The 27,824-nt window shown below is 39.6% G+C and overlaps 2 protein-coding genes and 1 long non-coding RNA gene across 4 annotated transcripts in view; 2 read left to right on the forward strand and 1 right to left on the reverse strand.

Moving 5' to 3' along the window:
- Positions 1-27,824, forward strand: part of LOC137580089 (uncharacterized) — a 67,175-nt gene that overhangs the window by 35,886 nt on the left and 3,465 nt on the right. The gene's annotated exons all lie outside the window — the stretch shown is intronic.
- On the reverse strand, positions 1,738-27,772 carry fng (Fringe glycosyltransferase). Of its 2 annotated transcripts, none has more exons than XM_068293733.1 (7): positions 27,338-27,772; positions 21,183-21,605; positions 13,895-13,943; positions 12,236-12,338; positions 3,746-3,884; positions 2,578-2,752; positions 1,738-2,474 (listed from the first exon to the last, which is right to left on the reverse strand). In XM_068293733.1, the coding sequence occupies exons 1-7, from the start codon at positions 27,467-27,469 to the stop codon at positions 2,239-2,241; spliced, it is 1,257 nt and encodes a 418-aa protein (XP_068149834.1). In that variant the 5' UTR covers positions 27,470-27,772; the 3' UTR covers positions 1,738-2,238. The 2 variants fall into 2 exon arrangements, with proteins under 2 accessions (XP_068149834.1, XP_068149833.1); XM_068293732.1 differs by having other exon boundaries at positions 1,740-2,474; positions 21,183-21,608.
- Positions 3,863-5,270, forward strand: LOC137579879 (uncharacterized). The gene has a single exon (XM_068293734.1). It carries the CDS (start codon positions 4,006-4,008, stop codon positions 5,146-5,148), a length of 1,143 nt encoding a protein of 380 aa, XP_068149835.1. The 5' UTR covers positions 3,863-4,005; the 3' UTR covers positions 5,149-5,270.

Below are 27,824 nucleotides of genomic sequence, written 5' to 3' on the forward strand. Positions count from 1 at the left end.
TGGTTGTTTTTTTTTTTTATGGTTATGGGCCAGTTACTGTTCAGTCCCCCTTCCCCCACCAAAGAGACCCCCAAACTCCGAAATGAATGTTAACTTACCTGCCACCGGATTTTCTGTGGTTAGAAGTGATGAATGAAAAACGAGAAAATGCGTGTGCCACAAAATGAAAGAGATGTAAAGTAAGAAAGAAGGAAGAAAAGATAGATTGAACAGAGAAGAGAGGGGTGAACGTGGGTCGAGGAGGGGTATTAGTAAAAACTTAAGTAAAGTTCAATCTTGGTGTTTTTTTTTTGTTCTTCTGGATTTTGCTTCTTCTTCTTTTTTTTGGGTGGGTGGGGGGTTTAGTTCATTAAATTCTGAAAATCCGTAAATTATGCAAAGGCGTGCCCAAGTCAAGCAGATTATCTGAGGGCAACTGCAACAAAACTGACTTTTAATATATGATAATTAATTCATTATCGATGCTGTGTGACTGCAGAGACAGGAAGACAGACACGCAGACAGGCGGACGGGCGGACGGGCAGACGGGATGGCAGACACACAGCTGACAAGGATTTCACTTGCAATTAAAACGAACAAGACACAAAAAATGCTTGCCATCCAGAGCCTGGGTCGAGGCCAGTCCAGGCCAGCCCAGACCAGACCAACAAGTCACAGACCTCTCTGCCCAAGATGGTGGTACTCCCTGGCAGCTTTCATTCATTAAAGCGCACCCCTGAAACTGAGCAACGGCATCGGCTGCTGCTGCATCGGCCAAGGAAACTGATTATCTATATATAAGCAACTAAAAACTGGATACCACAGCGGCAAAAATAATTGCCCAGAACTGTTTAACATATCACAAGGCGATGCTCAGCAGTTGAAGGTGGTATCGGTGGTGGTGGTGGTGGTGGTGCTGCTGCTGCTGCGGCTTGTTGATTCGGATAACCGGCAGTCGAGTGAGTCTTTTATAAAAATTCACAACATGTCATTGGCAACGGCATCGTGAGGCACCACACAGCAACGACAACAACAACAACAGCCGACCGCCAACTCCTAAAGGTACCCTCAACGTTGACTGCGCAGGACATGGACATCGACATCGACATCGACATCGCCATCGACGTGGACATGTCAATGCCTCAATACCCCTTGAAGCTCCTTTTTCTCTCCCTTCTCTATCTGGCTCTCCCTCTCTCTCTCTTTCTTTCTCTTGGCCATTCTCTGGCCACTCACTGATCCATATCGTTAAAAGTTAACGCTTTAGCGGCTCAAACATGGCTTTTGGCGTTAATTAACAACGAATTTTCGAAATGCAAAAACCGAAAGAACAACAAGTAGACAGAATTTCAAGTGACACAGAGCCGATAAGCTGCATAGCACTAACAACAACAACAACAACAACAAAAATTTCAATAGAATCAAACAAATCATTATAATTTTTTTTTTTTAGATTTTTATTTATTATTGTTATATATTTGAATGTATATACATATATTCTTCAGGTGTATTTTTTGTTTTGAAGCCAATTTAAAAATTAACAAACATTTCTTATACAATTAAAATTCATTAAAAATGATTTATACAAAAAAAAAAAAAAAAAAAACTTCGATTATTTAAAAGCCGAAAAAAAAGAATATACTAAAAGAAAAAAACTCTAAACTAATAACAAAACTAACTAGGAAACTTGAATTCAGTTTAACATTAGTTATTCAGTTTAGTTGGTTAGACGACTTAGTAGTCTCTTCTCATTGGAAATCTAATCTAAACTTAAGCATAGACTAGACAAATTAATTTAAATAAAACTAAACTTTGAGTGAAAGCATAAACTACTTAAAAATGCAAGTTTAGGGTTGGAGGAAGCACTTGGAAGTTGTGGCAATTGCAATACCTAATTAGTTAAATATTTATAAGTAGCATTACTTATGCGGATTTTTGGAAGATTCGAAATCGTTTTACATAGGAAGCACAAATAACTATATACTATATACAGGAAGAGTGCAAAAAAAAAAAAAAAAAAAAAAAAAAATTATTATATTCCAAATATATTTATAAACATTATTTAATGGAGTTGTTCTTCGTATACTTAAATATTAAATCACAGTGGCGAGATTTGTTTTTATTTATATGTTTGTTTGTTTGTTTTTATTGACGATTGCCCGAATGGAAACGGTTCAGAACCGGCCAAGAGGCAAGCGCACGCCTGCAACAGCTTCTCTAGGAGAGAGATCGATCAGATATCGATATACCCTTTATCTCTCATCTGGGCGGACAGAAGCTGAAGTATGGGAATAGTTGGCAATGCAGCGAATAGAAACGTTTCGGATCGGTTTTCAGATCAAAACCATCCACTTTGATCACATTCCATTGATTCTTCATGTGGGCATAGCTAAAGGATACTTGATCGTGAAATGTTTCCGAGCGTATGAACTCCATGGGCTCCAAATGCGAATGGAAATTATCGACGACAGTCAGGGGCACCTTTAGTAAATGCTCTGAAGAAGAAAAACGAGAGGGGAGGACAGGGTGAATTGGTGGATTAGTTGAGTCCGTTAGTTTTCAATCGGAGAGAGGAGGTCGGTGCCAAGCGTTACTCACCTATAATGAAACCCATTGTGACATCATCCGGAAAGCGTATCTTATCACCGATGCTTATAAATTTGCCACCACCTGCTATGGGTAGCATCTTCAATGTCAGGGCTCGACTCAGACAGAAGCCAGCGCCGCCAGTGGCAAACCAGAAGGTTATCTTCTTGTTGGTTGTAGTGTTCTTCTGCAAAAAAGAATGAGAGAGAGAGAGAGAGAGAGAGAAAACGATTAACGGAAGAACTGGCTCATGAATGAATAAAGATTGAATTGGGGTTGAGGATGAGCAGAGCAAAGGATAAACAGGAATAAAAATCCATTTTTGCCAATGGACCAGAGAAAATTGCTTAAGAAACCTGGCCCAGCACATGATTAATTGACCATGTAATGTGGACATGTGCGAGGTGGAAACTTAATACACAAAAATCATCGAAAGAAAGCCGACCCCAAAAAATGCTTGCCAGGATCTTAAGTGACCTTTTTTCTGTTTTTTTTTTTTTTTTTCATTTTTGGTTGTTGTTTTCGTGTTTTTGGTTTTTGGTTATTCTCTTTTTGGTCAGCAAATGAAGCGTAAAGTTTGGGATTTTTTAATCAGGCAAGGCGAACAGACAGAAAGAGAAAGAGGGAGAGAGAGTCAGAAAAAGAGATAGATATTTGGGTTAGTTAATTACTCAAATCCCTGTCCATCCTCACAGATTGAACCACAACAGCAACAACATTAACAACAAGTCCACCGGTTTAAGCCGACAAAACTGTGGCAAGCACATTCATTACGGGATCAGTTGGCGATATTTCAAATGCCTCCTGTCATGGTCCATAGGAGTTGGTGGGGAAACTGGCTCAAAATTCAGTTTCAGATTCAAATTCAGGCTGAGATTATAGTTATGGCTGTGGCCAGTGCTTGGGCTGATATTGCTGCTGCTGTTGCTGCTGCTGAGCCCAGATCATATCGGTTATTAATGATAGCTTGCTCTGGCAGCTGGAAGCCAAATGGCGGCATAGACAAATGGCCAAAGCGGCCACATAAATAACGGCCGACCAACTGCAACTCCAACTTATTCAACGGGGTACCAATGTATGTACACCAAAAGGAGAAAGGCGATCGATCGGACAGACAAAACTTGTAATTATATATACTATAGAGAGAAAATATGCAAAAATAACAGATATTTGCACTTACGCTGTCCAAGTGGATCTCCAACGGCGATGAGATGCTCGGCTTACCCAGATACCAATCCACACTGGGGCTATATTCATCGAGTAGTTTAACCAGCCTAGGTACATTGACATAGTTGTCATCATCGAAGTGACAGAACCATCTGGAAAAACACATCAATTTCATTCACTTTAAATTTTATTTCACATACATACATACATAAACAAATATCTCTCTTCTCTCTCTCTCTTCATTCTTCAATATATAATATTTCTATATATACAATGGCAGGACATTTCGAACTAACTTTGGAGGAATTGACTAGAGTTGCTCTTGGTGTACCAGAGCTAAGCCATGTCAATGTAGCCGTTCTCCATAGTCTGTTGAATGTTATACTGAAGAAACTCAATTGCAAGGATGATCTGGTCAAAATTGGTGGATTTGAGGGTAAATGTATAAGTAAGATATTGGAGAAATCTAAAATTTCGCCTCTGCCATTCGATCTGGAGAATATTGTACCCATATCAGAGCAATTGGGTAAGGTGGAGCAGCTCGAGAAGCGCATTGCTCAACTGGAGAGTAAACTGGAAGGACATTTTCAACAGATTCGCATCTGCAATAAGGTGAACGATAAGAAGTTTCAAACCCACGTTTGGGAGCAGTATGCATCACCATGCGAGGATCTGTGCACCATTTGCGATGAGGACAACAAGATTGCCTGCAGCCTGCTCCATAATATTGATTTCATGAAGAAACTAATGCGACGAATTGCATCGCCCATTATAGACCAAATGGATGAGGTCAGTCGAAAGCTGGAGAAATTCTATGAGACCTTGAAGGAGTTCCTCCGGCAAACGGAGGCTCTTTTCCAGCGTCTGGAACTGGTCAAGCAGTGTGTGGTGGAAATTGAGAATCTACGCAATTTGGTCCAGGAATACAATCTTACTTTCATTGGCACCATGGAGGAGTTACAGGATATGCTTGATAGTAAATTGGATAAGGTCCATATGCCGGCTCTCAAGAAATACATACGCGATCGTTTTGATGACATTGAGCAGCGTTTGCATCAAATTGAGGACAAGGAATCATGTCCTCGAGCAGCTGGATTCATTAATACGGGCATACGTTGCATCTCTTGTGGCAATACGAAAATTGGCGTTGATGTTGGTGCCCAATCCATGAGCCTGCTGCCAGATGCCCCACAGAAAAATATGCCAATGGCCATGAATGCAACCCCATTGAATTGTCAAAAGAATTTAGTTTGTCGCTCCCTTGAGAAGGAGCCCACTTTAATGGTACGCGTCAATAATCTGGATTTGAGTGTACTGGCCCAACGTTTGAATCGTCCCAGTACGGGAAAAGTATGCAAATTGCCCGAAGCCAATGACCCAATCTATGGTGTGCGTAATTCCTGTTTTTCTGGTTAAGTCCATTCAGCCATTCATCTAAACATCAAACCATCAACCCATTGCCCGTTAGTGTAGTAGTCACACAATCTCCAAATCGTTTCGTTTAAAGCAATAAAACATCAGACTCGATTGACTCTCAAGGCTATTTCCGCTGAGCTGCATAAGAAGTGCACTAATTTAAATTGCAATTACCCACAAAGAAGAGGGGTTGAGGTGGCTAGTGGAGAACCGCACTCACTGTCTGCCATTTCTTTCCCCTTTTTTTTTTTTTTTTTTTTCATCGTTGAGCTGGAGTTGTTTTCTTTTTTTTCTTTTTTTATAGTGACAAACGATCAGCCATATCCGGTCAGCCAGAGGTGGACTAATGATGGCATTAAGCTCTGCTCCACACTGTGGAGGGGCCCTCTTTTTTTTTTTTTTTTTTTTGTATAGTATACCCTTTCTGAGGAGAGGAATGGAGATCATAACTTTTTGCCGCTAATACTTAACTGATCGAAAGGAATTTTGCATTTTTTACATAAATCTTTGCAAAGAGGAGTAAACTATAGCTATATATAGCTCTGATCCATTCTCAGTGCTGTTTGTGCAAATGAATCTTTATCTTTGAATCTTTTCTTCCCCCAAATCGTATGTTACTTCTTGTCAATTATAAAACTTCTTGAGCAGAGTATTAAAATCTTGGCCTTTTTTCATACTTTGTGTCTTAAACTTTCGTTGAGACCGTAAGTATTCAATAAAATCGAATCGAATCATTTGGCTTGGCATCTGTTGGGTAATTTAATATAATTTTTATTACATAAGTCGCAACTAGCCAAACGAAGGAAGACAGCAAACAGACAAACAGACAAACCGAAAGACAGAGACGGAGAGAGAAAGTGCGACTAGGGAGCAGGGAGTAGGGAGTTGTATCTACTAGATAGGACCGCAGTGCTTAGCCATTCGACGATGTGGCACTCATAAATTGCCCGAATAGATATTGTTGCCACATGCGATACCTGTGCGAAACAGCAGCCAGCCAAGCAACCCATAAATGTGGATATTTGTTGCTGCCTTTTGCCGCATCGTGACGCATAAAAATGCTCGTTTAATTTGCTTAATTATGCACATAGCATAAAGCAAATGAAACTCAAACTTAAACTTCCAGTCGTACTATCTTCACCTCCTCCTCCTGCTGTTTTTATCTGCTACTACCACTAACAGTATGTAGTATTCCCTTTTTCTGCCTTCTCTCAAATTGAAATCTAGCTGCTATTTTATGTTTGCTGTCGTTTAATTAACGCTTGCTCGTTGCCATTTATGAAAATGTTTTCATTTCGAAAGACATGCGGCTCTCAATTGGTGCTGCAGCTGAAGCTGGAGGAGGATCGTCCTGATTGTAGTGTCTATTGGTTTTTCTTTTTATTTTTCTGGTTTTCGGTTCTGTTTATCTTATAGATCGCTTAGAAATTGTTCTCTGTGTGGCCCGGCAACAACAAAAGCAACAAAAGCAACAAAAAAAAAGGGGTAAGAAAAATAAAAATGAAATACGAAACGAATGCAAACTTTAGTTTATTTCCATAGCAGTTTTTCCAATTATTCTCGCTGATGCTGCTGCTGCTGATGCTGCTGCTGATGTGGGCAAATTTGGACCAGCTGCCTGGTCTGAAATGGACTCAAAAAAACTTGCTCCCGGGGGCGTTGGCGGCAACGGCGGCTGCGTCGTCATTTCACATTGCAGGCGAAATGAGTTTATGTCTGGGGCCATAATAAAAAATGATTGACGGGGCACTTCAACTCGAGCCACAGTCAAGGAGTGAGTGAGTGAATGAGGGAGGAAGGGTATATAGGCGAACAAGAAGTGGGAGTTGGTGCAGAGATATAGAGAGAGAACAAGTCAGAGGGAGGGCGCAGTCTTAATAGATTTCGCATTAAGAGCTGGGGCAACTTAGTTGCCGCTGAAGAACAGCCAGCGCTAAAAGTATTTTGACAGGCACTCGAGCACCATACCAGATAAGCGATCGCCAAAAACCAAGAGACCGAGAGAGACAGAGAGAGGATGACGAACTGATTTCATTTCATTTTCTCTCCTTACAAAGACCCAAGACTAAATCTTGCAATTAGCAATAAGTCAGCTGTCATCCAAACGAAATGAAAGGTGAGTAGTCGCAGTAAGTTGAAATATTTAAAAGATTCGAATTTGCGGATTGATACAAATCAATGTGTCATGTCAGACAGAGAGAGACAGAGAAAGAGAGAGAGAGAGAGAGATAGCGCACGAGGCAGACAACAAGATATTTACATTAAGCCCGAGACCAGGGCACTTAAATCAGTCCAGCAGAAATGGGAAAAAAAGGAGGAAAAATAAAAATGTTGAGCTCATTAACAACAGCAACAATGACAACAGCAACAAGGCCTATAACAACAACAACAATAATAATAACGACCACACGAGCTAAAAAGGGAAATTAATCTTCTCATTTTGAATGCAGTTTTGAATTCTTCTTTTTTGTCATTTGGTTTCCCTTTTCTCTTCATTTTTGCCATTAAGTGCAGCATGAGTCAGTTGACGGTTTAAACAGAGAGAAAGAGAGTCTGCGCGCATGCCCAATGCGAATGCCAGTGCCAGTTCCAGTGGCTATGCCCGTGCCCGTGACTGTGCCTCTGCCTGTTTGCCTACCCGCTGCTTTTATGTATCTGAATCTGGCAGATACAATAGCCAACAATAAGAAGCATTTCACTTTTCCTTGCCTTTGACGCGCTCATTGAACAATTGAAACGCATTTGTCAGCGTTGACCACACCGCAAGTTGCTTTGCCACTTTGCCATAGTTTGCCCCAAGCTGACAAAGCAAATCATTAATTTCTGAGACAACAACAAAACAGACCGCAAGCAAAAGCGTGAATATATATGTATGTATCTTTTAGATACATGTTTGCAAATTGAAGCCAATTGTTGACAATTGTGTTGTGTGTGGGAGTAGGAAGCGACTAAGAGGAGGTGGAGGTATAAATACATCTAAACTAGAACTAGCTCAGTCTCCCCTTCTCACACTCTCTCTTTCTCTCTCTCTCTCTGTCTATCTGTTGCTCTATTTGATTCATCTACTACTTCCCGGATGTGGATAACTTTAGAGTAGAAGTTGCATTTTTCTCTGTTGCTATTGCAACTTCATATGCATATATGTATACATTGGAATTGCTTGCTTCCGCTTGCCACAAATTCTGATAAAAAGATTTTGCAACAGCAACAGCAACGACAGCAATGTCAACATTTATTTACTGCGGCCTTTCCACCTTCAACCAAACACATCCCCATTCCCATTTCCATCTACATCTTCATCTCTCTACCCCACTTATCCCTTTGCATTGCCTCAATTGAATAATTGAGGTGGTGATGGTGGCAGTGGTGGCAGTGACTGTGGTTGTTGTTGGTGGTGCCACAAGTGGCATATAAATGAAATGGATGCGTTTCTAAAATGCTTGTGGAAGTGTCGCATTGAGTGCTTGGTAGCTCCCAACTAAAAAGTGAAGTTGCAGTTCGCTTCACACGCATCTCCTATAAACAGAGACAGCAACAACAACAACAACACAAGACGAAGAGAAAATTTTTCTCACACATGCAACATCTGGTTTTCCACATATGCCACGGAATGCTTATGATTTTTCCTAACCCCTCACCAGACACCCCCTAGATCACACTCTCTCCCCGTCTCTCCCTCTCCCTGCCATAAAAGAAAATCCCAATGCACTGAGTGCATTGCCAACCACAACAACAACAGCAACCACAATTAAAAATTGTCACAGACTTAGATGAAGATGGGTTTTTATGTCTCGCACTCAGTCACTCTCGTCCCCCTCTAGTGTTATTATTATTATTTCATGGCTCAATATGGGATTAGCTTAGGGGAAAAACAAGCTGGCAATGGCAACAAGTAGCAAGCAAGAAGCAAAGGCGCCTGGGAAATTTTCATTGATGAGCAAACAACTGAAATCATATTAAAGTAACGAAAAGCCACAACAACAATAATTACAAAAACAAAATATTCAAATTCCCACGCACCCTGCAAAATATAGGGAATACCAAGCAACAAGCTACAAAAGGGACCAGAAAAAAAGGAGGAGGATTGCCAAAAGAAAACAGTTCATCATTAAATGGCATGTAACATCATTATGATCATCACAGAGCTTGACGGCTGATGACGGCCCTCCTCATCCATCCTCCACATCCTTTTGGGCCATCGATTCCTGGCTCCATTTACATTGTATGCTGTGAATATTACGCATAATACGTGTTGTAATTACCCAAGTCCTCATCAACAGTCCCCCAAAGCCAGTTTATTTGCCGTTATTATGTCAAAAAAATTGTGATTACGAAACGTGAAAAACGTTGAGCGTGCCACAAGATGAAGATGCCAAAGAGAAAGAAACAAAAGACAACAAAGGCCAAGTAACATACACTACATGCCACATGCCACATAAGCAAACTCCTTTTACACTCCGATCTGGGCTTATTTCATTGAAAAAACTGTGAAATTTTCAAAGGAACTCATAACTAACGACTAGGCCAATATGAAGGATAGGGTATCAGAGAATTGCTTATGCGTCATTGAAGGTCTCTCGACCTCCCTCTCCCTCTCCCACTCCCTCTTTCTCTATCTCTCTTACGAAACAAAACCTGTGATTGCAATCAGATAAGTGTCTGTTTATACAATTGCCTGACAAGTTTTGCCAGCAAGCAACAGTATCTCCTCGAAAACATTAGGTGTGGCCGTTGCTGCTGCTGCTGCTGCTGCCCCACTACAATATCCACACCCAAAACTTAATGGAGAAAAAAAAAAAAATAAAAGATAAATTAGAACTTGAAACAAATAAATCGAAAGAGATTAAGCAAAGCGGCTTTTTTTTTTTGTCTTTGCTTTTGCTTTTGCTTTTGTTTGAGAAAGGAATTTTCAGCTTAAGACAAGGCAAACAACAACAACGCACACACACATTCGAGACAACAACAAAAAAACTAATTAATAAATATATGTATGTATGGATATATATATTTTTCCAAAGCAAAATGTCGCGCACAGTGGGGCATAACCCTTTTTCACGTAAACACCTTTGGCGCCTATGTGGAATTTCTTTATGAACTGTCCGAAACGATTTCACGTCGACGACGGCTTTAAGTTTATAATTGATGATTGCTATCGGTTCATTTCATGGCACAGAGTTTGGAGAGTGACGTGCCAGGTCATTGGCTAGTTGTTGTCTATGACTTATCTATGACTTGCAGTTGCTTTAGCTTTAGCTATTGTTGCTGTTGTAATTATAATTAAATTGCACTAATTGTTCGGTATTATAATGGATATCCAACACCAACAGCAACGACAGCAGCAACAACCACTTCGTAGTGCAATTAGCCAGCCAAGGCGAACGAAAAGGCGTTCCCTCTCTCCTCCTCTCTCTCTCTCTCTATATGGCACAGTGGAGCAAATAATTCATTTTTTATGCGCAAATAAATTTACATTATACAACAGAAAATGCAATTAAAAAATCTGCTCTTTGCAAGATTTGCATTTAATAGAACTACTTTTGCTTTGATGGGGCGGCAGAGAGGGACTTGGGGGCGGAGGGAGGGAGCGGCACCCCCACTGTTTAGTGTAAAACAAAAAAGAAAACCAATTTCATTGGTAGCAACATGTTGCTGCTGTACAGCTTACATACGCACGGCAGCAACACGATGTTGTAAGGAGAGAAAAAGGAACGCAACCAGGCAACAGGGGAGTGAAGTAGCAGGCACAGCAGCGTGCCATAATTGCCAGTTCGAATGCACGTTAATTAACCTCTTTTTCATGATTCGCTTGGGTTTTGTTTGGCCAGGGATTTCGATTTCAATGTTGTTATGGTTGTTGTTGGTGTTGGTGGCTGGCTGCTGCTGCTGATGCTACTGGCCGGTTGGCAGTTAAGCAAAATTTTTAAACGTCTCCAATCAACCCATGGCCGGGAGGGAAGAAGGATGCCCAAGCAGTTTCCTGTGCCACCTGATACCATTTCATATTTTGTTTTTTTTTTTCTTTTTCGACTTGGACCCACCACCAGCAACAGCCGCAGCCGTAACCGCATCAACTGCAGCAACAAGAGTCTTCTCTTTGCTCATAACTGCACATTTTCATTGCTTGCCATTTATTTTGTTTCATTTTTTTTTACTGCTACTCCCAGCATCAACAGCAGCAACAAAATGTTGCAGGCCACATATTGCTCTTACTGTTGCCGTTGTTGTTGTTGTTGTTGCTGTTGCTGTTGTTGTGGCTATTGCTATTGATTGCATGCTCTGCGCTTTTATAATGACAGTTTCAAGTTCTAAGCCAAAACGGCCAGTCAACTTAAGATGAAAACAACAACAACAACAACAGCAACAGCCAGAACAGCTCTCGTCATCCTCATCATCTATCTAAAGTCCAAGCATGTCCGAGTTGTTCTAGATTTCTAGTTTTCTGCTCAGCGTAATTACAAATAAGTAAAGTAAGAAGTAAGGAAAAGAACGAGCCAAGTAACAACCAAGTAAAGAATTTCTAGGCTGCTCCTTTGGGCGCTAGTTGAAGTGTCTTTTCTGGTTCTTTGCGGTTCTGTTGTTGCCGGACAAGTTTCGAGTGCCTGATGCGGAGTAAATGTGCAAGAAAGAAGGAACGAGACGATGTTTGCTGCGTCTTAATTGCGCAAATTAGAACGCATGGCAGCTGCAACAGTGCTGGGTGTTTGCTTTACCCATGGATAGAACGATGGGCTTCTCTTGCGGTTGCTTATTAAAAGCATTAAAGTCTATTATTACAACCCAAGTAGTAACCACAGCAGCAGCAGCAACAGCAACAACTATAAAAAGTCATTGCTCTCGGCAATATATTTCTAGTTGTTAAGTAAAAATGCACCGAATGAGCATTTAGCTGGCAAATATGACAACATTTACAGCAGTAACCCATCAGCAACATGACCTTTAGCAACATCCCCTTTGCAACAGAATAATGTAATAATTTTGCATGAAATTGAAACACGTATGTGAAGAAATGTGTATGAGAATGGCAATATCATCTGCCCCATAAGAAGAAAATCGAATAAAACATGTTCAATATGTAGATAATACTCACTTCTTGCCGCTCTCCAAAAAGACATCCAACTCTGCAGACATTTTACAGCACAAGGCCTTGCGAAAATGGCCCTGTGAGCATTTCGTGTTTATGAGATGGCCCTCTGCGAAAAAAAGGAAACGAGAGATGAGTAAAAAACAAAAGCGAAACAACAAAAAAAAAGGGTTGTGGTAACATTTTGATAAAGATTGGTAAGTAATTAAGCAAGCGAGGAACAAGAAACAGAAGGATGATATGCAGGCTGATGTGGTGGATGAGGCAAAAGGGGGCAAATGGAGGATGCCACTTCTATGTTAATTAACTAAAAGGCCAAGTTCATATCAACCAAATACAAAACACACACACACACACACATACGAGAGAGACCAAAAACAGTAGCTTGTTAGTCGAGAATGCCGCTCATATCCAGCGGATACATTTTGTATCGTTTGACAGCCGCCGCCGTCGTTGTCGACGCCGATAAAGATACAAGGAACAACAGAGAGGGGAGAGAGAGAGAGAGAGAGAGAGAATGAGAGAGATATGCCTAAGAAGGAGATGGAGATGGAGTAGAAGGCGGCAAAAAAAAGCAGAGCAACGCACAAAAACTTTTGCGCCTTAATTGGATGAAAATTGTTGAAATATTTAAAACACACACACTCAAAAACAGCACACACACACACACACACGCCGATATGCACACTTGGCTGAAGGGGACAAACTTCAATCCTTCCAATACTTTGTCCCATACCAAAATGAGAAGAGAATGGCTAAGGGTCTCAGGGTAAGGGTAAGGGTAAGGGTAACCGAACACACATAACTCAAAATCCCCAAGTGTGTTTAGCAGAATCCTTTGGCCAGTTCTTTGCCTAATCAAAATACCGCAAAATCTGCAAGGAGTCTGTGTGCGTCTGTATGAAATTTGAGATCACATACACTTTGTCCCATCCTCATCATTCTCCCCTCTCTCTCTCTCTCTGTGTGTATGCAAAAATAAACCACAATTTTTTAAGCGAAATTAAAATTTGAACTTTTTTCTTTATTCTTGCTGTTGTTGTTGTTTTTTTAATTAAACTCTTCGAACAGAGGTTCATTCGTTCCTTCGGTCGTTCGTGCAGCAGCAGCAGCAGCAGCAACTTCAATCTTGAAACCGAAGCGCAGGCCAAGCTGCAATTCAATTAAAATGCGGGTGAGTGATGAAGATTTTTTTTCTTCTTCTTTATTTTTTTTTTTTTTTTTTTTATTATTATTATTTTTTTCATTGAGGTCGGTACACACACTTTTTCCCCCATAGAGATGATGGAATTTATAAACTTTAATCGGTTTTTTTTTCGTCTCTTTTGGCCCCGAATACCAGACAGTGGCCAATATTAGGCGGTCCGGTGGGCGTGTCCCGTGGCTGATGTGAAACTAAATTGAGAACAGACCAAAAAACAACAACCGAAAACGGATCGAAAGGTAAGAGGTCGGACTACAGGCTCGAGAATCTTTTGTGATAAATTTGCTGGTTATTTTTTTCTTCTCTCCTCTCATTTTTCCTCAATTTTGGGCAACAGAAGGCATTGGGTGGGGGGTGTATGTCTGTGTGTGTGTGTGTGTGTGTGTGGAAGGGGAAGGAAGAAGCGCGGGTGCCACAAAATTTTTTTGGGACTTGCTTAAATTATGATTTCCTTTACTCACTTGTCTTCTCCTGGTAATAATGGTCATCGGTATCGGTGAAGAACCAAGTCTGAAAACAGAGAATCGAAAATGAATACTTGATGAGATCGAATAGTGTGAGATTTGCATATATTGTAAACTTTTGAATACATCATCATCATGTAAATTACAAGGCAAAGATTCAGCCTCCCCTCTCCCCTCTCCCACCGCTCTCTGCCACTCTCTCTTTCTCTATGTTTTTTGATTGTGTGAGAAACTTCTAACTATATAGACCTACTTTACCTTAATTATACGAAAACGCGCTTGGTCAATGTCTTACCGGACCAAGCACCTTTGTTTTTTTTTTTTGTTGTTGTGTTGTTGTTATTTTCTTACAAGAAAGCGTCCAGCAATCAGATAAGAAAATTCCCACACACACGCACACACACACTTGGCAGAAATAAGTCTACAAAAGAAATAACTCAAGCAAAAAATAAGAAAAAGAACACTATATAAAATGGTGGTAGGAAGATTCTAGAAATCAGTCAACTTTAGTGGTGGAATTTCTTCCTCTTCTTCTTCTTCATTTTTTTTAATTTTTATTCCCATTTAAAGTTGAGTTTACTTTATGCATCGCTGACTGCGGTAGGGAACTGGATTTTTAGATCATTAGAAAACCAAACGGAGCAGGGAGGGGAGCTGAACTATCCCGGATAGGCTGTTTCATTTGTAACCTTTTTTTTTTAGTGTGTCCAATAAATTTGCCTTTCAGCAACAACAACAACAACTCAATTAGTTGGCAACGGTTTCTGTTCCTCTCAATAATTTCCCTTTTATCAATCGATGACAAAAAAGTGAGACATTCCATTTAATTAAGTGAGTGCAAGCGAGAGGGCATGACATAAGTCGAATGAAACATTTCTTGTTCTCAACATTTAATCAGGAATCGTAAAGTAATGCGGACTAAAGCTAGTAGAAGTTACTAAACCAACTTTCTTACTAAAACCTAATTAAGCAAACTTAATTTTTAGCCTGAAGATGTCAAAATCTACAGAAAAAGTAAATAACTTTCAAAAAGGAGTGAAAGATGTTTTTTGATTAATTTTTGTTGCTAATATTCTTAAATAAATATATTGTTTAGAAGCGTGTATATATGTCAATTATGTTAGGAACATAAAATATACATTTATATGTATAAACATTAGAAACTGCAACGACAACAGCAGCAACAACTGGCAGCAACAGCAGCAAAACTTTTCATTGTCGTCTGTTGAATTTTCATGGATTTTTACGAGATTTTTTTTCTTTTTGTTTGTTTGGTTTTCTTTCTTTCTTTTCAGTTTCGTTTTGCCTCTTCTGCTTTGGCTTTGGGGCGAAAAAATGTTAACACCATGTTGCCAGATTGTTGGTGATGTTGCTGTTGCTGTTGGTGTTGCTGCTGCTGCAGCAACTGCAGTTGTGCCCCAGCACTTGACTAGCTTTTAATTTATGTGACTGTTAAAACTGTTGACAAACAGCATTACAACATGTTTCGCAAATTTATGGCAAAACTTGCCCAGCCTGATGGAACTGTCACATAAATATAGCATTTAGTACTTTTGTCCCAAGTTGTTATTGTAGTTGTTGTTGTTGCTGTTACTGTTCTCTGCTGACTGTTGACTGTTGAGGGCCCAACTTAATTGAAGTCCCTTAAATGGTTTAAACTTCAATTCAATTGGAATCTACAGCCACATATGGTTAGCGGGCCAAGTCAAGTAATCTCAACTGCAATTGCAACTCGAAATCGAACTCTAACTCAACTTGAACTTGATCTGATTCGGAAAAGTGAGGCAAAATCCTTAACAATTTCCACCTCCTGCCACCATTATTTGGAAAAGCGTTCAAGCCTTTTCAATTGGGTTCATAAATAATTTGCCAAAACACCAGCATTTGTTATTTTGGCCAGCATTTAAACCATTGCAAATTTATCATTGACCACAAAAGAGAACTGTTTTGCCGTTCCAGTTGAAGACAGAGTTGGTGTTGGAATTGGAGTTGGAGTTGGAGATTTTCCTGGCGTGGCATGCATTCAATTGGAACGAAGCGATTGCCACAACAATTCGTTATGTTTTCGGCGCTCGCAGAAAAGCAGAAAAAAAAAAAATTCGACATATATAAGTATATATGTATGTATGTATGTATATACACAAGAGTTGGGGCTAGGCCTGGCTCAACTCCACTTGGCTAACTGACTGTCGTCGTCCACTGGCAACAACAACAACAACAACGACAATTTCAATGCATTTTCAATGGCGTTTGCTTCTCTAACTGCAGCTGCAGGCAAAAGGCAACTGCGGCCAACCATTTGGACAAACCATTGAAGCATTTTGGCTTTCGGCTTTCGGTTTTTTCAGCTGCTTTTTTTTTTTTTGGGTTTCGCTTTGTTTTTCTCGGTCGCGCTAAAATTTAATGCCCACCCCTGTAGACATCGAGTCTCCCCTCGACTCCCAATAGCGTTCCTAACACCCCTTGCGCCGAAACCAACTACAAAAGCACGTGGGGTGCGGTTGACTACCTCCAGGCTTGCGTACATTTCGTCTGCGGTTGCAGCTGGGCCAGCCAGAGAGCGTGTTGGTGGCCTTACATGTGGACCAAATCCAACTCCAACTCCATTTCTAGCCTCAACTTTGGCCAGTTTCAGTTGTTGTACTGTGCTGGCCTTTTGTCTGCATTTTTGTGCATTGGCCAGCCCGACACCAGCAACAATATATACATAAATATAATCTATGGTCGGGGCGTAGGCAATGGGATATGCTTTCGAAAATTTCCGCTTCCACCAGCAAGTCACTAAAGCAAGTGAAAGTTTGCCAACTCAACAGATATATCTTAGACTTGAGCTAAATAATAATCGTGGCCCAAACAAGGCAGCAAATCAACTACAACTAAAACTAAACAAAATGGCTTTATTTTAACTTTTTCTTAATATATGTATTTATCTTTCCAAACTGGATATTTGCAATATTTCAAAATGAATTCCCAACTTAGGTAAATATGTATATTGTTAATTATAACAGCTTCTCTTCTTTTTTTGTTAAGAAAATTTAATTTTGGCCTTGGGTCAAACCACTAATTGAGATGAGGAAATAATTTTAACTTCTAGTCAAATCCTAGAGAGCTCAGCATCTGGCCCAAAAATGAATTCATTAACCAAAGCATCCATCATATAACTTAATAAGTAACCACAATAACGAGAAAGAGAGACAGAGAGAGAGAAACCAAAACTGAAGAAATGTAGGCGTGGCGCACACACACTCACACACATTTTGCGCAATCTTATTGAGGCGATTGCTGAGCCTCGGTTTGGGATGAACCGAAAACCACAAAAGGTTCAAATTTTAATTATAGTTTCGGAAACTCAAAGGTGAGTGGTCCTCTTACACCTGTGTAGCAAGTGTTGATTGTTTAAGGTATTAGCACAAGCAAAACACACACCCAAATGAATCAATTATTTGGAAATGTCTGATAAATTGTTAGGTTTAGGTCTATCGATTGGGAGCATTCAGATCATGTGATGAATAAAATGCAATTTAAAGTGATCATGAATAAATGGAAATACAAACCACAAGCGACAACGAGCTTCTTTTAAATAAATGTAATATAAAATGCTGCAAATAATGACAAACGAGAAAAGGCGCCATTAAAAAGGAAGTTGCATGCGGGCAAAGAGACGAGATGAGTGCAGCGCGGTGTGGTAAGGGGGCGGGAGAGTGGGCTCATCTGACGAAATTGTGTCGCCGAGCACACCAACCAACAATAATTGAAATTTCAATTCATTGCGAAATTAAATTAAATTGAAGAGCATTGAAAAGAGAATTTACAATGAAAACAAGAGGAGATGAGGTCGCCAGAGGCGAAATTGTTCAGGCACGGGTTGACTCTACTTACATAGACAACAGATGGTTGGATTATAGTCTATATACCAAATATCTCTCTCCCCCGTGTGTGTGTGTGTGTGTGTGTGTGTTGTTGTGGCTTTTTGTGTGTTGGCGGCACACTTTTAATTGACTTTTAATTGACAACATTGCTCATACGCCACATGGTACGAAATCAACAAATCAATGTCTAGAACTTGCAACAGCAAACAAAACCTTGATACAACTAACATTCTGTCTCTCTTATTGCCTCCTGCATTATATTCTCTCTGTGTACGGTCACTAGGCTGAGACAAAGTCTGGTCTTGGGCCTCGAACCTGGGATTAGCTGTCAACTTGCCAAGTGATTCAGTGACTAGCAACGTGCTTAAACTTTGTTCACTCATATTAAAGCGCAAAAAGAATATACACAGAAAAAAAGCCCATGTCCAGTCCAGTCTATGGTGGGTATATACATAGTAGAATGCGGCATGAATTGTTCACAAAAGGCAACTTAATGAGATTTAGGGAGAAAAATACATTTTGAACATTCAGCTTTATAAGCAAGACACCCAAACAGAGAGAGAGAGAGAGCGAGAGAGATGGCGATAGAAGTGTATACGGGAAGTCAAAGCGAAAAATTTTTATGACATTGTTTCCCCGCTTTAGACGAACACATGTGGGTCTAATAAAATGTAAAGAGCTTCAGACATCGTCAACACAAATCTCGTTTTTGGTTGGTGTTTTTTTTTTTTTTTTTTTTTTGTAGTTTCTAAGAAAATGTTTTGCTCTAGGTAACAAACAACTGTCTGATATTTACAGACTGAGGACAGACAGAAAGACACAGCGAGAGAGAGAGGAGAAACGTAAGGACATACAACTTAAACGAATCTAAGAAAATCAATCAGACAATAAGTCAACAACAAATGCAATAGACAAGCTTCATTAAAAAATAAATACCAAATTGAGGCAAAAACTTAAAACAAGCATCCTCACCCGCCCACAATTCACAGGACCGTATGTAGCTCTGACTGTTAGTCAGTTAGTCAGTCAGTCAGTCTGCCAGTTAGTCAGTCAGTTTGTCCTCTGATTTATCTACAAACTCAATGCTGACATTTGACATGCGTTTGTTCGTGGAACTTTGGCTGCAACTTGCAACAAATTTATACAGCTGCTTGATGCAAATTTTTCTGTTTTTGAGCCAACACACACGTTTAAACGGTAGCCAAAATGCAAAACGCGATTTCCCGCAAGCCTCAAGACAGTCGGCCGCGGCCGCGGCGGCGGCATTCAATCAAAGTCGTTACCAGTTTAATGCCTGCTCATTTGTTAGCATGAAAAATTTGAATGCATACGTCTAACATTATTCAAATGGCCAAATACAAGAGGCAAGTAAACATGAATTATTCACCCAAACTGAACTCCTAACCGAAACGTCGAAACGTCAGATTTTGATCGAAACTATATATATACATATATAGATATTGAAGCTTTCTTTGTTCTTGTCTCGAGCTATATATACTTCCTTCTTTGGGGAATTAAAACTTAAGTTGTTTTATCCTTTTATGGCTGCTGCTGCTACTGCTGATGTTGGCTAAGCCAAAAGGTAATACAACACAAAAACATTAATCAACAGTAGCAACAACAACAACAAGAAAACACCACCAAACAGAAAAACAAGCAATTACAACAAATTGTTTTCAAAATGCTAGACAACCAATCAAATTGAACGCAGTATTAGTTAGTTAGTTCGTTGTGTTTTGCCATTGTTGCCTGTCGCTGCTCCACATTGTTGTTAACCACAAAGCAAATGACGTGCAACAACAAAACCAGCATTTTCATCAAAATAATTGGCTTTTGAGAGAGGAAAAAGAAAAAGAAATCCATCCAAAAAGAAAAACTAACAAAAGGCCAATTGTTGCTAGCAACATGTTGCCAATGCCATGTTGCTTAAGTGAGTGTGTCTCTGTGTGAGTGTGCTAACTGACAAGTGCCTCTGCCAATGCTTGTGTCCGGACAACTTCTGATGGCCAGTTAAGGCCAAATTGCCGTGTGGTGACTGGGAATGCTACCTTGTTTAGTGTGAAAATCATCACTAGATATGGAGTTCGATATCGCGATAACTGCGATTCACATTTCCACATAAAAGAAAAACTCAATTCAGTCTACTATATTTTTTCTCTCTATCTTTCTTTTTCTTTTATTTGCTTGTATTTTCAACTATGCAGTTATGTACCAAACAAACAAATAAATAAATAGGAGAAAAAAACATACATACATACATATATGTTGCCTCTAGTCCCCGGACATTTGGCTGACTACAAAACGTGCCCGTCAGGCATTTTTATAATTTTCAAAAAGGTAATACAAACACGGACACACATGTGCCCTGCTGCTGCCATCTATCCCCCCTTCTTGGGCTTATTTATTTATGTTTTGTTGTTGCTGTTGTTGCTGCAGGCATCGTCAATGGACAAGTCGGACGAATGCAGTTTTATGTAAACAATAACAAAACACATTTGTGACGCGTGATTTTGCATAAGTTGGCACAAAGTCAGGCAAAATAACATTTTGTAGCAGCAGCAACACAACAACAGCAACAACAACAGCAACAAGAATTCCTCTTTCAAAATTTAAACAATATCCTTTCACATGAAATCCCATCGGAAGCTCAAACAACAAAAACCAAAAATCTGCCATTTGGCAAAATTTTGAAAACATAAATAATAATGATCATAGTACTGAAAATGATGCTGATAATGATAATTAACAGGCCTGGTTTATGGGCCCAGAAATGGCTAACCTATTTGACTAACTAATTTATAGTTTAATAATGTCTCTCTCTCTCTCTCAAAGTATTGAAACAAAACTGTTTTCTCAAGTATTGAATCCTTTTTCAAATATCTATTCAAACTTATTTGAAATTTTTGGTTACCCATTATACTCCAGCCCTGATCCGACTGATGGGGATGATGATGTTGTTGTTGTGGTCATTATTGTTTATGTATTATTGCCAATATATTCGCTCACACACATACATATATAAATTCAGAAATTCAAAAGCGTTTTGGGCACAAATGAATGAAGACATTTTTATGGCCAATTAAGCAGCCGCAACAAAAATCATAAATCGTTGAATGAGCCAAGAAAATAATAATAAAAAAAAAAAAAAAAAAAACACAAAAATCAATTCCAAGCAGCTTAAAAAATCATTATGCAAATTTTGTGCTCAACTTGCCCTTTTTTTTCTTGCCCAAGTCTTTGCCTTAGTTTAGTTAATTTTCGTATCATTTAATTTAAATCGCTGACAACCTTTTCATTGGCCCCACTTTGCCAATTGTCGCCCACACACATACATAGAATTGGTCGGGTTCGCGTTCGGGTTCAAGCAAATTAGCTTGGCCCAATCTTTTTAGATGCTAATGATGATCTAAACTCACCTGATCGCGAGCCAATTGGAACCAGGTCTTAATGATCAATGCCAATCGGGTGTCGTGATAGTTTTTCGTTGTCTTTACACTGATGAAAATGTCATCCAGTTCGGTAATGGGTGGCTGTGGCGTTGCTGTCACCGCTCGCTGTGAGAGATCATGAAGCAGTTCACCGTTCCGACTACGTCTGGCCAATTCGGTTAGAAGGGTTGCCGTTGGCCTTTCGCTGACCTCAATGTCACTGAAATTGAAACTCCTTATATCCTTGCGTATGATCACTGTGGTCGGCGAGGCAGATGCCGCTGCTGCGGCCGGCTGTGTGGGTGTCGACGAATGGGCATAGTCCTGGAGCAACTGATCCCGATGTGTGGCCGCAACAGGTTCATTGGCATCCACTTGGCTGTGCTGTGGCTGCGTCTGCGTCTGCGGCAGCTGCTGCAACAATGGAACAACAAATAATGTAAATTTTCTTGTGAGTGTGTGTAAATTGCAATAAAAATATATGGTATATATATGGAGGTACATATACATATCTGTATGAAAACGAAGACGCTTCGGATCCTATGCCAGCCAAGACACCTTTTCTGCGTTCACCTGGCTCAATGGCAAACAAATAAGCGGCTGGCAGGCAGAACAAACAACAACAATGCCATAAATGCTGAGTAAGAGCAAACAATCAACAAACAAACAACAAACCAACAAACGGTATCGAAGACAACTAACACTGGAGAATGGCTCTGGGACGGAACGTTGCCTGAGTTCTTTCCTTTCAGTGCTCTGAGCCAACTGCTTGATTAATTTCCACTGATAACAGGTTCATTTGCTTTTGTTGAATCGCTCAGCGGCGGCGATTCTTCAATTGCTCTGTTCAGATTCCTTTTCTTTTTTTTTTTTTTTTTATTTTATTTCTTATTTTATTTCTTATTTTTAATGGCTTTCCGATGTGGCGATGCGGCAATGTGGGTAAGGCGGGGTAGGGTAGGCGAGGGTGACGGTGATTGTGATGGGGTCCTAACTTGTCAGATTGAAAAGAGAGCCAAACCGTCAAGTAATAAGAAGAGGAATTCTTTATTCCTGATTAAAATCAACTGATAAGCTGAATCCAAAAAAAAAAATTCTCTTTCTCTCTTTCTATATTTAAAGTTTGATCGTTCACGAATATTAACAACAATTTAACTATTTCAATTTGAGATGTCTTTCATATTAAAATCTATCCAAAAAAATGTATAGCCCAATTAGAATTAACTAAAACAAATGACTTTAGCTTTTTCTTTGTAAATCAAAAGTAGAGAATCTATAACTTAATATTATATATATGTATTTATTTATGTATTATGCAATACCTAGCTTAATTATCTTTAAAATTTATTGTATTAATTGAACAAAAACATCAATAAAAATGTTTACTGAATAGTTTACAAAGTAGTTAGCTTTAATTTATATCCATTTTTGATGGGAGTTAAGATTCAAAATTTCATAGTGAAATAGACTTGGATTGGTCCAAAGTCAAATGTTTTTGTTTAATAAATATATTTTTATATGGTTCTCCAGCTTCCTATGTAAATTAGTCTCTTAACTTCCGCTATAAACCTGATAATCATATTTTTTTTTGGAAACATTTTCTCTTCATTTGGCATAGCTAAAGAAGAAGATCATTTGCTGCCTCTACTCTATGCCTGACTGTCCGTCTGTCTGTTCGTCTGTCTCTTCATTCTATCTGTCTTTCTCACACCCTCTCTCTCTCTCTCTCTCTCTCTGCCACCCCTGCTGGTTTATATTGCTTCACACGATATTGTCTCGTTGATAGTCAGCAGCGACAAGTTGGTCTCATACAATTTTATTGCGGCACGATCGACAAACGGTGTTCAATATAATAGCCCCATGCCATGATAGAGTCTCTAAAAGACTTGATGATGCTTGCCGATGATGATGATCATGATGATGATGATCAGAAGCAGCTTCCTAATGAGCTCGCTCTTTGCCTAGGCAAAAATGGTGATGACAGTGGCAGGTGTAAAAACTGCTGGGAATTTTCAATGTGAATGCGAAAGTAATTAAAAAGTTGAAATATTAATTTGGCCACAAAACGGAGAAGAAGAAGGAAAAAACCCAAAAAAAAAAAGAAACGATAACGAAAAGTATGGGAAATTGAGTAAACGAGCTCAACCAAAAATGAACTTCAATAAAGATTTGCCAAACAGAGATAATAATATATAGGGAAAATCAGAGAAGAGAGAGAGAGCAAAAAAAAAAAAGAGGGAGACCTGAGCTAAAATCGTGACTTGTGAATGAAGCAGTGAAAGCAACTTGTACTCAAGTACATACACACACACACACACACACAAAGACCTACATACATATGTAGTTAGTAGAGGTTCATATGTGTGACGATGGGATTGGTGGTGGGCAAGGGGAGGTGAGGTTACTACCTGTAAACGCCTATTTCAATTGAGTCAGCCACAAAATGGCATTCAAGGTTCAATGCATAGATTAGAATGTGAACCAGTTGCGGATCTGAGTGATGCAAATATGCAAATTCAATCGAAACAACAAACAAAACAAACAAAATACATATTCTGTCGCGAAAGAGAGAGAGAGAGAGATACATACATAGTGGCCGATTACTCAAACGTGATTTAAATACAGAAATCCTATATACATATGTCCATATATTTATCTGACCAACAGCTGTCACACACGCCTGCGCACAACTAGATACAAGTACCAAGCCATAGATCTATCTATCCACCTACAAATGTGTCTTGTAAAATCTAACACACTTCAAGACAATTTCTGTCTGGGACCCCCCCCTGGGACCCGCCCCTCTTTGACCAGCAATGACTAATGCTTCATTAGCTGTGTGATTAATATGTTTATAAACATTTTCGTGTCAATTAATAATGAAACCATGAAAACGAATTAGAAGACAGACAGACAGATAAATAGAAAGAGGTGTGTGTGAGTGTGTTAGTGAGTGATATAAAAGGGCGCCAAATCTTCTAGCAAAAGATTAATGATTATCATTTTTTTTTGAAGAGGGGGGTCCGGGGTCTGTTGTTCATAACGGAAAACATAAATCAGCAACAAAAACTGACAACCAAAAAAAATGCAATCAAAATTCTCAACTCCAGCTGAGAGAGAGAGAGAGTGAATGCAAGAGAGAAAAAGAGATACGAAAAGAAAGAAATCGAGCAAGCGGAAAAATCTTCATTAAATGCTGTTTAACAATATTATCCATAAGATACAAATCTAAGATAAGATACATACATTCATATAAGGCCTGGTCCTCAATTAAGCGACCACCAACTTGGCTTCCCCCGCACACAATCTTCTTGTTGTCTTTTTTTCCCCATCTCTCTCTCTATCTCTCTCTCTCTGAGAAGATACATTCGGTTAGTCAGTTAGTCAGAGCTGCTGCAGCCAGATACCAGATACATTCCGCCTTTTTATCAGGCGCCTACAAGCGCTTGCTGCAGCTTAATGTCGTCAACTTTTTGGTTTCGGCTGCCGACGCTGATTATGGTTGTTGTTGGCTGAAGGTGAATGGAGGAGAACTGCTGATGCTGCTGCTGCTGCATGGGAACTGCAGTAAGTTGGTCCACAAGGCACCTGCTTGAAAACAGGAATAACATCATCAAAGTCTTTGTCTGACAATCTCCCCCCTTTCCCCTACCATTCATGTCCACCATTCCCGTCTGCCGACTGCCTGTCAAGGCTCTGTCTGATTTTGAGCCCCAGAGTCTGAGGAGGAGTTTTGCTTCCTCAAGCTGATTTGCATGCTCTTCAGGCAAAAGTCATTTTTGTTGTGGTTGTTGTTGTTGTTGTTGTTGTTGTTTTTGGTGTTGTCATTATATATTTACCATACTCGAATCAATCACAAACGTTTGTCCATTCTGTGCGCCACTTTAAACAAATTCATAAACAACAAATTTCATTTGATGATTATTATTTCTGTCATTTCATTTATGATTTATGCGTCAGCAACACGCGACTTGGCGACGTGGACGTGCACACCTAAAAACCTTAAGCAAAATAAATGTACATAGGTACACACATACATACATATGTATGTACATATATTTGTATATTGCTTTATCAGCAAAAGTAGCCAAACCCACAATAAGTTAAATGCCGTCCAGTCCAGTCACAATTGTCAACTGCACAATTTCGAGGAATCAAGTCCGGCAAAGTCAACAATCAGCAAAATTTTGCGCAACATTTGGGCAAATAAATAAAATCCAACGAAAAGCAACAACAACAACTACAACTACAACTACATAGCAGGCGATTCATTAAAGGAAAAAAGAATTGTACATTGCATGCAGTTTTTTCTTCTATGTACTACAATGGCAACAGCTACAAATTAACTGGGACAAGTCACAGACCTCGGCGTAAGCATATGATGGAACAACTTCAATTGAAAAGCCAACAAAACGTCAACTGTTTTTTAGTTCGCTCTCCATGTCTGTGTGTGTGTGTGTGTATGTGTGTGTAGCACATTAATTTCTGCCAAGTTTCCGGTTACCCCAGGAACAACATCTACAAACAACAACTATGTAGTCTAAATTAAAACAACATAAAGTTTTAATTATACTAGGAGAAACAATAACAACAACAACCACACACGAGACAGAGAGAAAGAGAGAGAGAGAGACAAAAACGTTTGCCAACTGGCCAATTAAAGTTAAACAATTGAGTTGCAAATTTTTAGTTCAGTTAAAGTTTAAATGGAATTGCTCTACCAAAAAGAGAAATATTGAGGAGAATATTATAGATGTAGTCCTTAAACGTAGAGGACACTAGTTAAGGAGTCTAAAAGAAGATTATAAAATCGTTTTTAAATCGACTCGTGCTAATAATTTCGAATATTAATTCTCCTTTGCCTCCTTTCATCCTCTTGCCCTTTATACCAAATTCAAATTTAGATTTTGATAAGATTATTTTAGGTCTTTGGTTATTTTGTTGTCATCAATTTTCGAATATATAGACTTGCTCTTACAAAAGTTTCGATTCCCAAAAATTGCTCACTTTCGAAAATCTTTGTATATTGTGTTTTAATTTCAAATATGTTGAGGCATTTGTAACCCTCTCTCGTTTGACGATGATCAATTTGCATAGACAGCGAATTTTTGTCCATTAATGATCAAGGGGATGTGTGATGTCAGCTTCCGGTATGGAAAACATTTTAAACTGTTTTAGATTCTAAATAATGAACGGATGAAAAGATGTTGGTCTATGACAATTTCAAGCTATTGGGTTCGAAAATATTTCAAGAACAAATGATATAGGGAAACTGAAGATAAAGATCTGTGATATAACCATATCCTAAAGCAGGATCCGTATCCGACACATACCTACGATGTTTATCTATGTTTATCTCTACTTAAAGTTAACGATTTGGATCTAAAGGAATCGTTTGGGGTGGAGGTGTCTGCCTATCCTCTGCCACCTTACCCACTTGTTATATTAGCACACAATATTTTATTATATCGAAATTTATGCAAAAACTATAACAAAAACAACAATACACTGGAGACAGGACAGGCATCAGACTTTGACAGGGTAAATGAGGACTGAATTGGGAATTGGAGGATTGGGATCGGGATCGGGAACTGAAAGCTTTGGCGACGCTCTGCCGTCGGCAATGAAGCGCAAAAAAAATGAAAACGGGCAAAGAGGGAGAGCGAGCAAAAACTGTTTTATATGCACAAGGCAGAGTAAAAACTCAAAGACTGTGAGCCTGAGCCTGAGCCCAAACTCGAGTCTGAGGCAAGGGCGTAAAAAGGTCTAAATGTCCATAGTCCGGACGCATGCGCAGCTGCAAGCGTCACCGGCGTTGATTTATGAAAGTGCACGAAGCGGCAACCAAATGGACACACCGACAACAACCAGGGAGATCGAACGTAGGGGAGAATCAGGAATCATGCAAATTGGCAATATATGTACATATACACTTACATACATACATATATACATATGTATGGATGTAGCTCGGGGTCGATGAGGGAACGAGGCCGATTCGGGCTTATGCAGATCACTGCGTATGACAATTTACGAGCATTTGGCTGGCTCCAGGGCGCCCACGCAATGAGTACAAATTTCAATGGCCCAACATGCTAGAGTAGGAGTTGGATGGCAATGGACTGAATAGAAGATTAACTCACTTGCATGCCCGGATATCCGTAGGCGCTCTGATAGAGCAATAGCGTCATATAGACAACGGCAACGGCTAGAGTCATGGCTTGCAGGAGGCGTTTAAAACGTTGCGGCAGCGAGAGCACAGTCAGGCTCATCATATGTTGGGCCCCAGCCACACTTTACGCGAACATCGATCGCTGTCCGGTGTCCGCTGTAACCCGGCCGTATTCTGTGTAATCACTGAGCACCCAAAAAGTCACACAAAAAAATGTTGGATTTTGTTTTTTTTTTTTATATATAGATTTTGTTAGTGTATTTTGTTTGTTCACTTCAATTTATATGTATTTAGCTTGCAAAATTTTAAGTCAAGTTGTATAAATTTTCGTAAAATTCTCCGATCCTTTAAATGGAAATCGCTGTTTATCACGAGGCGCGCGCGCATACGTCTTGCTTGGGGCAAGTTTGCTGGGCAACTGACTCTGGACTCTGATCGGATTTCTCAGTGAGTCTCAG

Source organism: Drosophila tropicalis, unplaced genomic scaffold, assembly GCF_018151085.1.
Source record: "Drosophila tropicalis isolate 14030-0801.00 unplaced genomic scaffold, ASM1815108v1 contig_805, whole genome shotgun sequence".
NCBI classification, from domain to species: Eukaryota; Metazoa; Arthropoda; class Insecta; order Diptera; family Drosophilidae; genus Drosophila; species Drosophila tropicalis.

What these genes read in the sequence shown, in the direction of transcription:
- LOC137579879 (XM_068293734.1), top strand. Translation starts at nt 4,006, where the DNA reads ATGGCAGGACATTTCGAACTAACTTTGGAGGAATTGACTAGAGTTGCT.
- fng (XM_068293732.1), bottom strand. Translation starts at nt 27,469, where the DNA reads ATGATGAGCCTGACTGTGCTCTCGCTGCCGCAACGTTTTAAACGCCTC. An exon ending in TCCAATTGGCTCGCGATCAG is followed by an intron (nt 13,944 to 21,182) that starts GTGAGTTTAGAT and finishes CTCTGTTTTCAG; the next exon opens with ACTTGGTTCTTCACCGATAC. An exon ending in TTTTTGGAGAGCGGCAAGAA is followed by an intron (nt 3,885 to 12,235) that starts GTGAGTATTATC and finishes GTGTTTTTCCAG; the next exon opens with ATGGTTCTGTCACTTCGATG.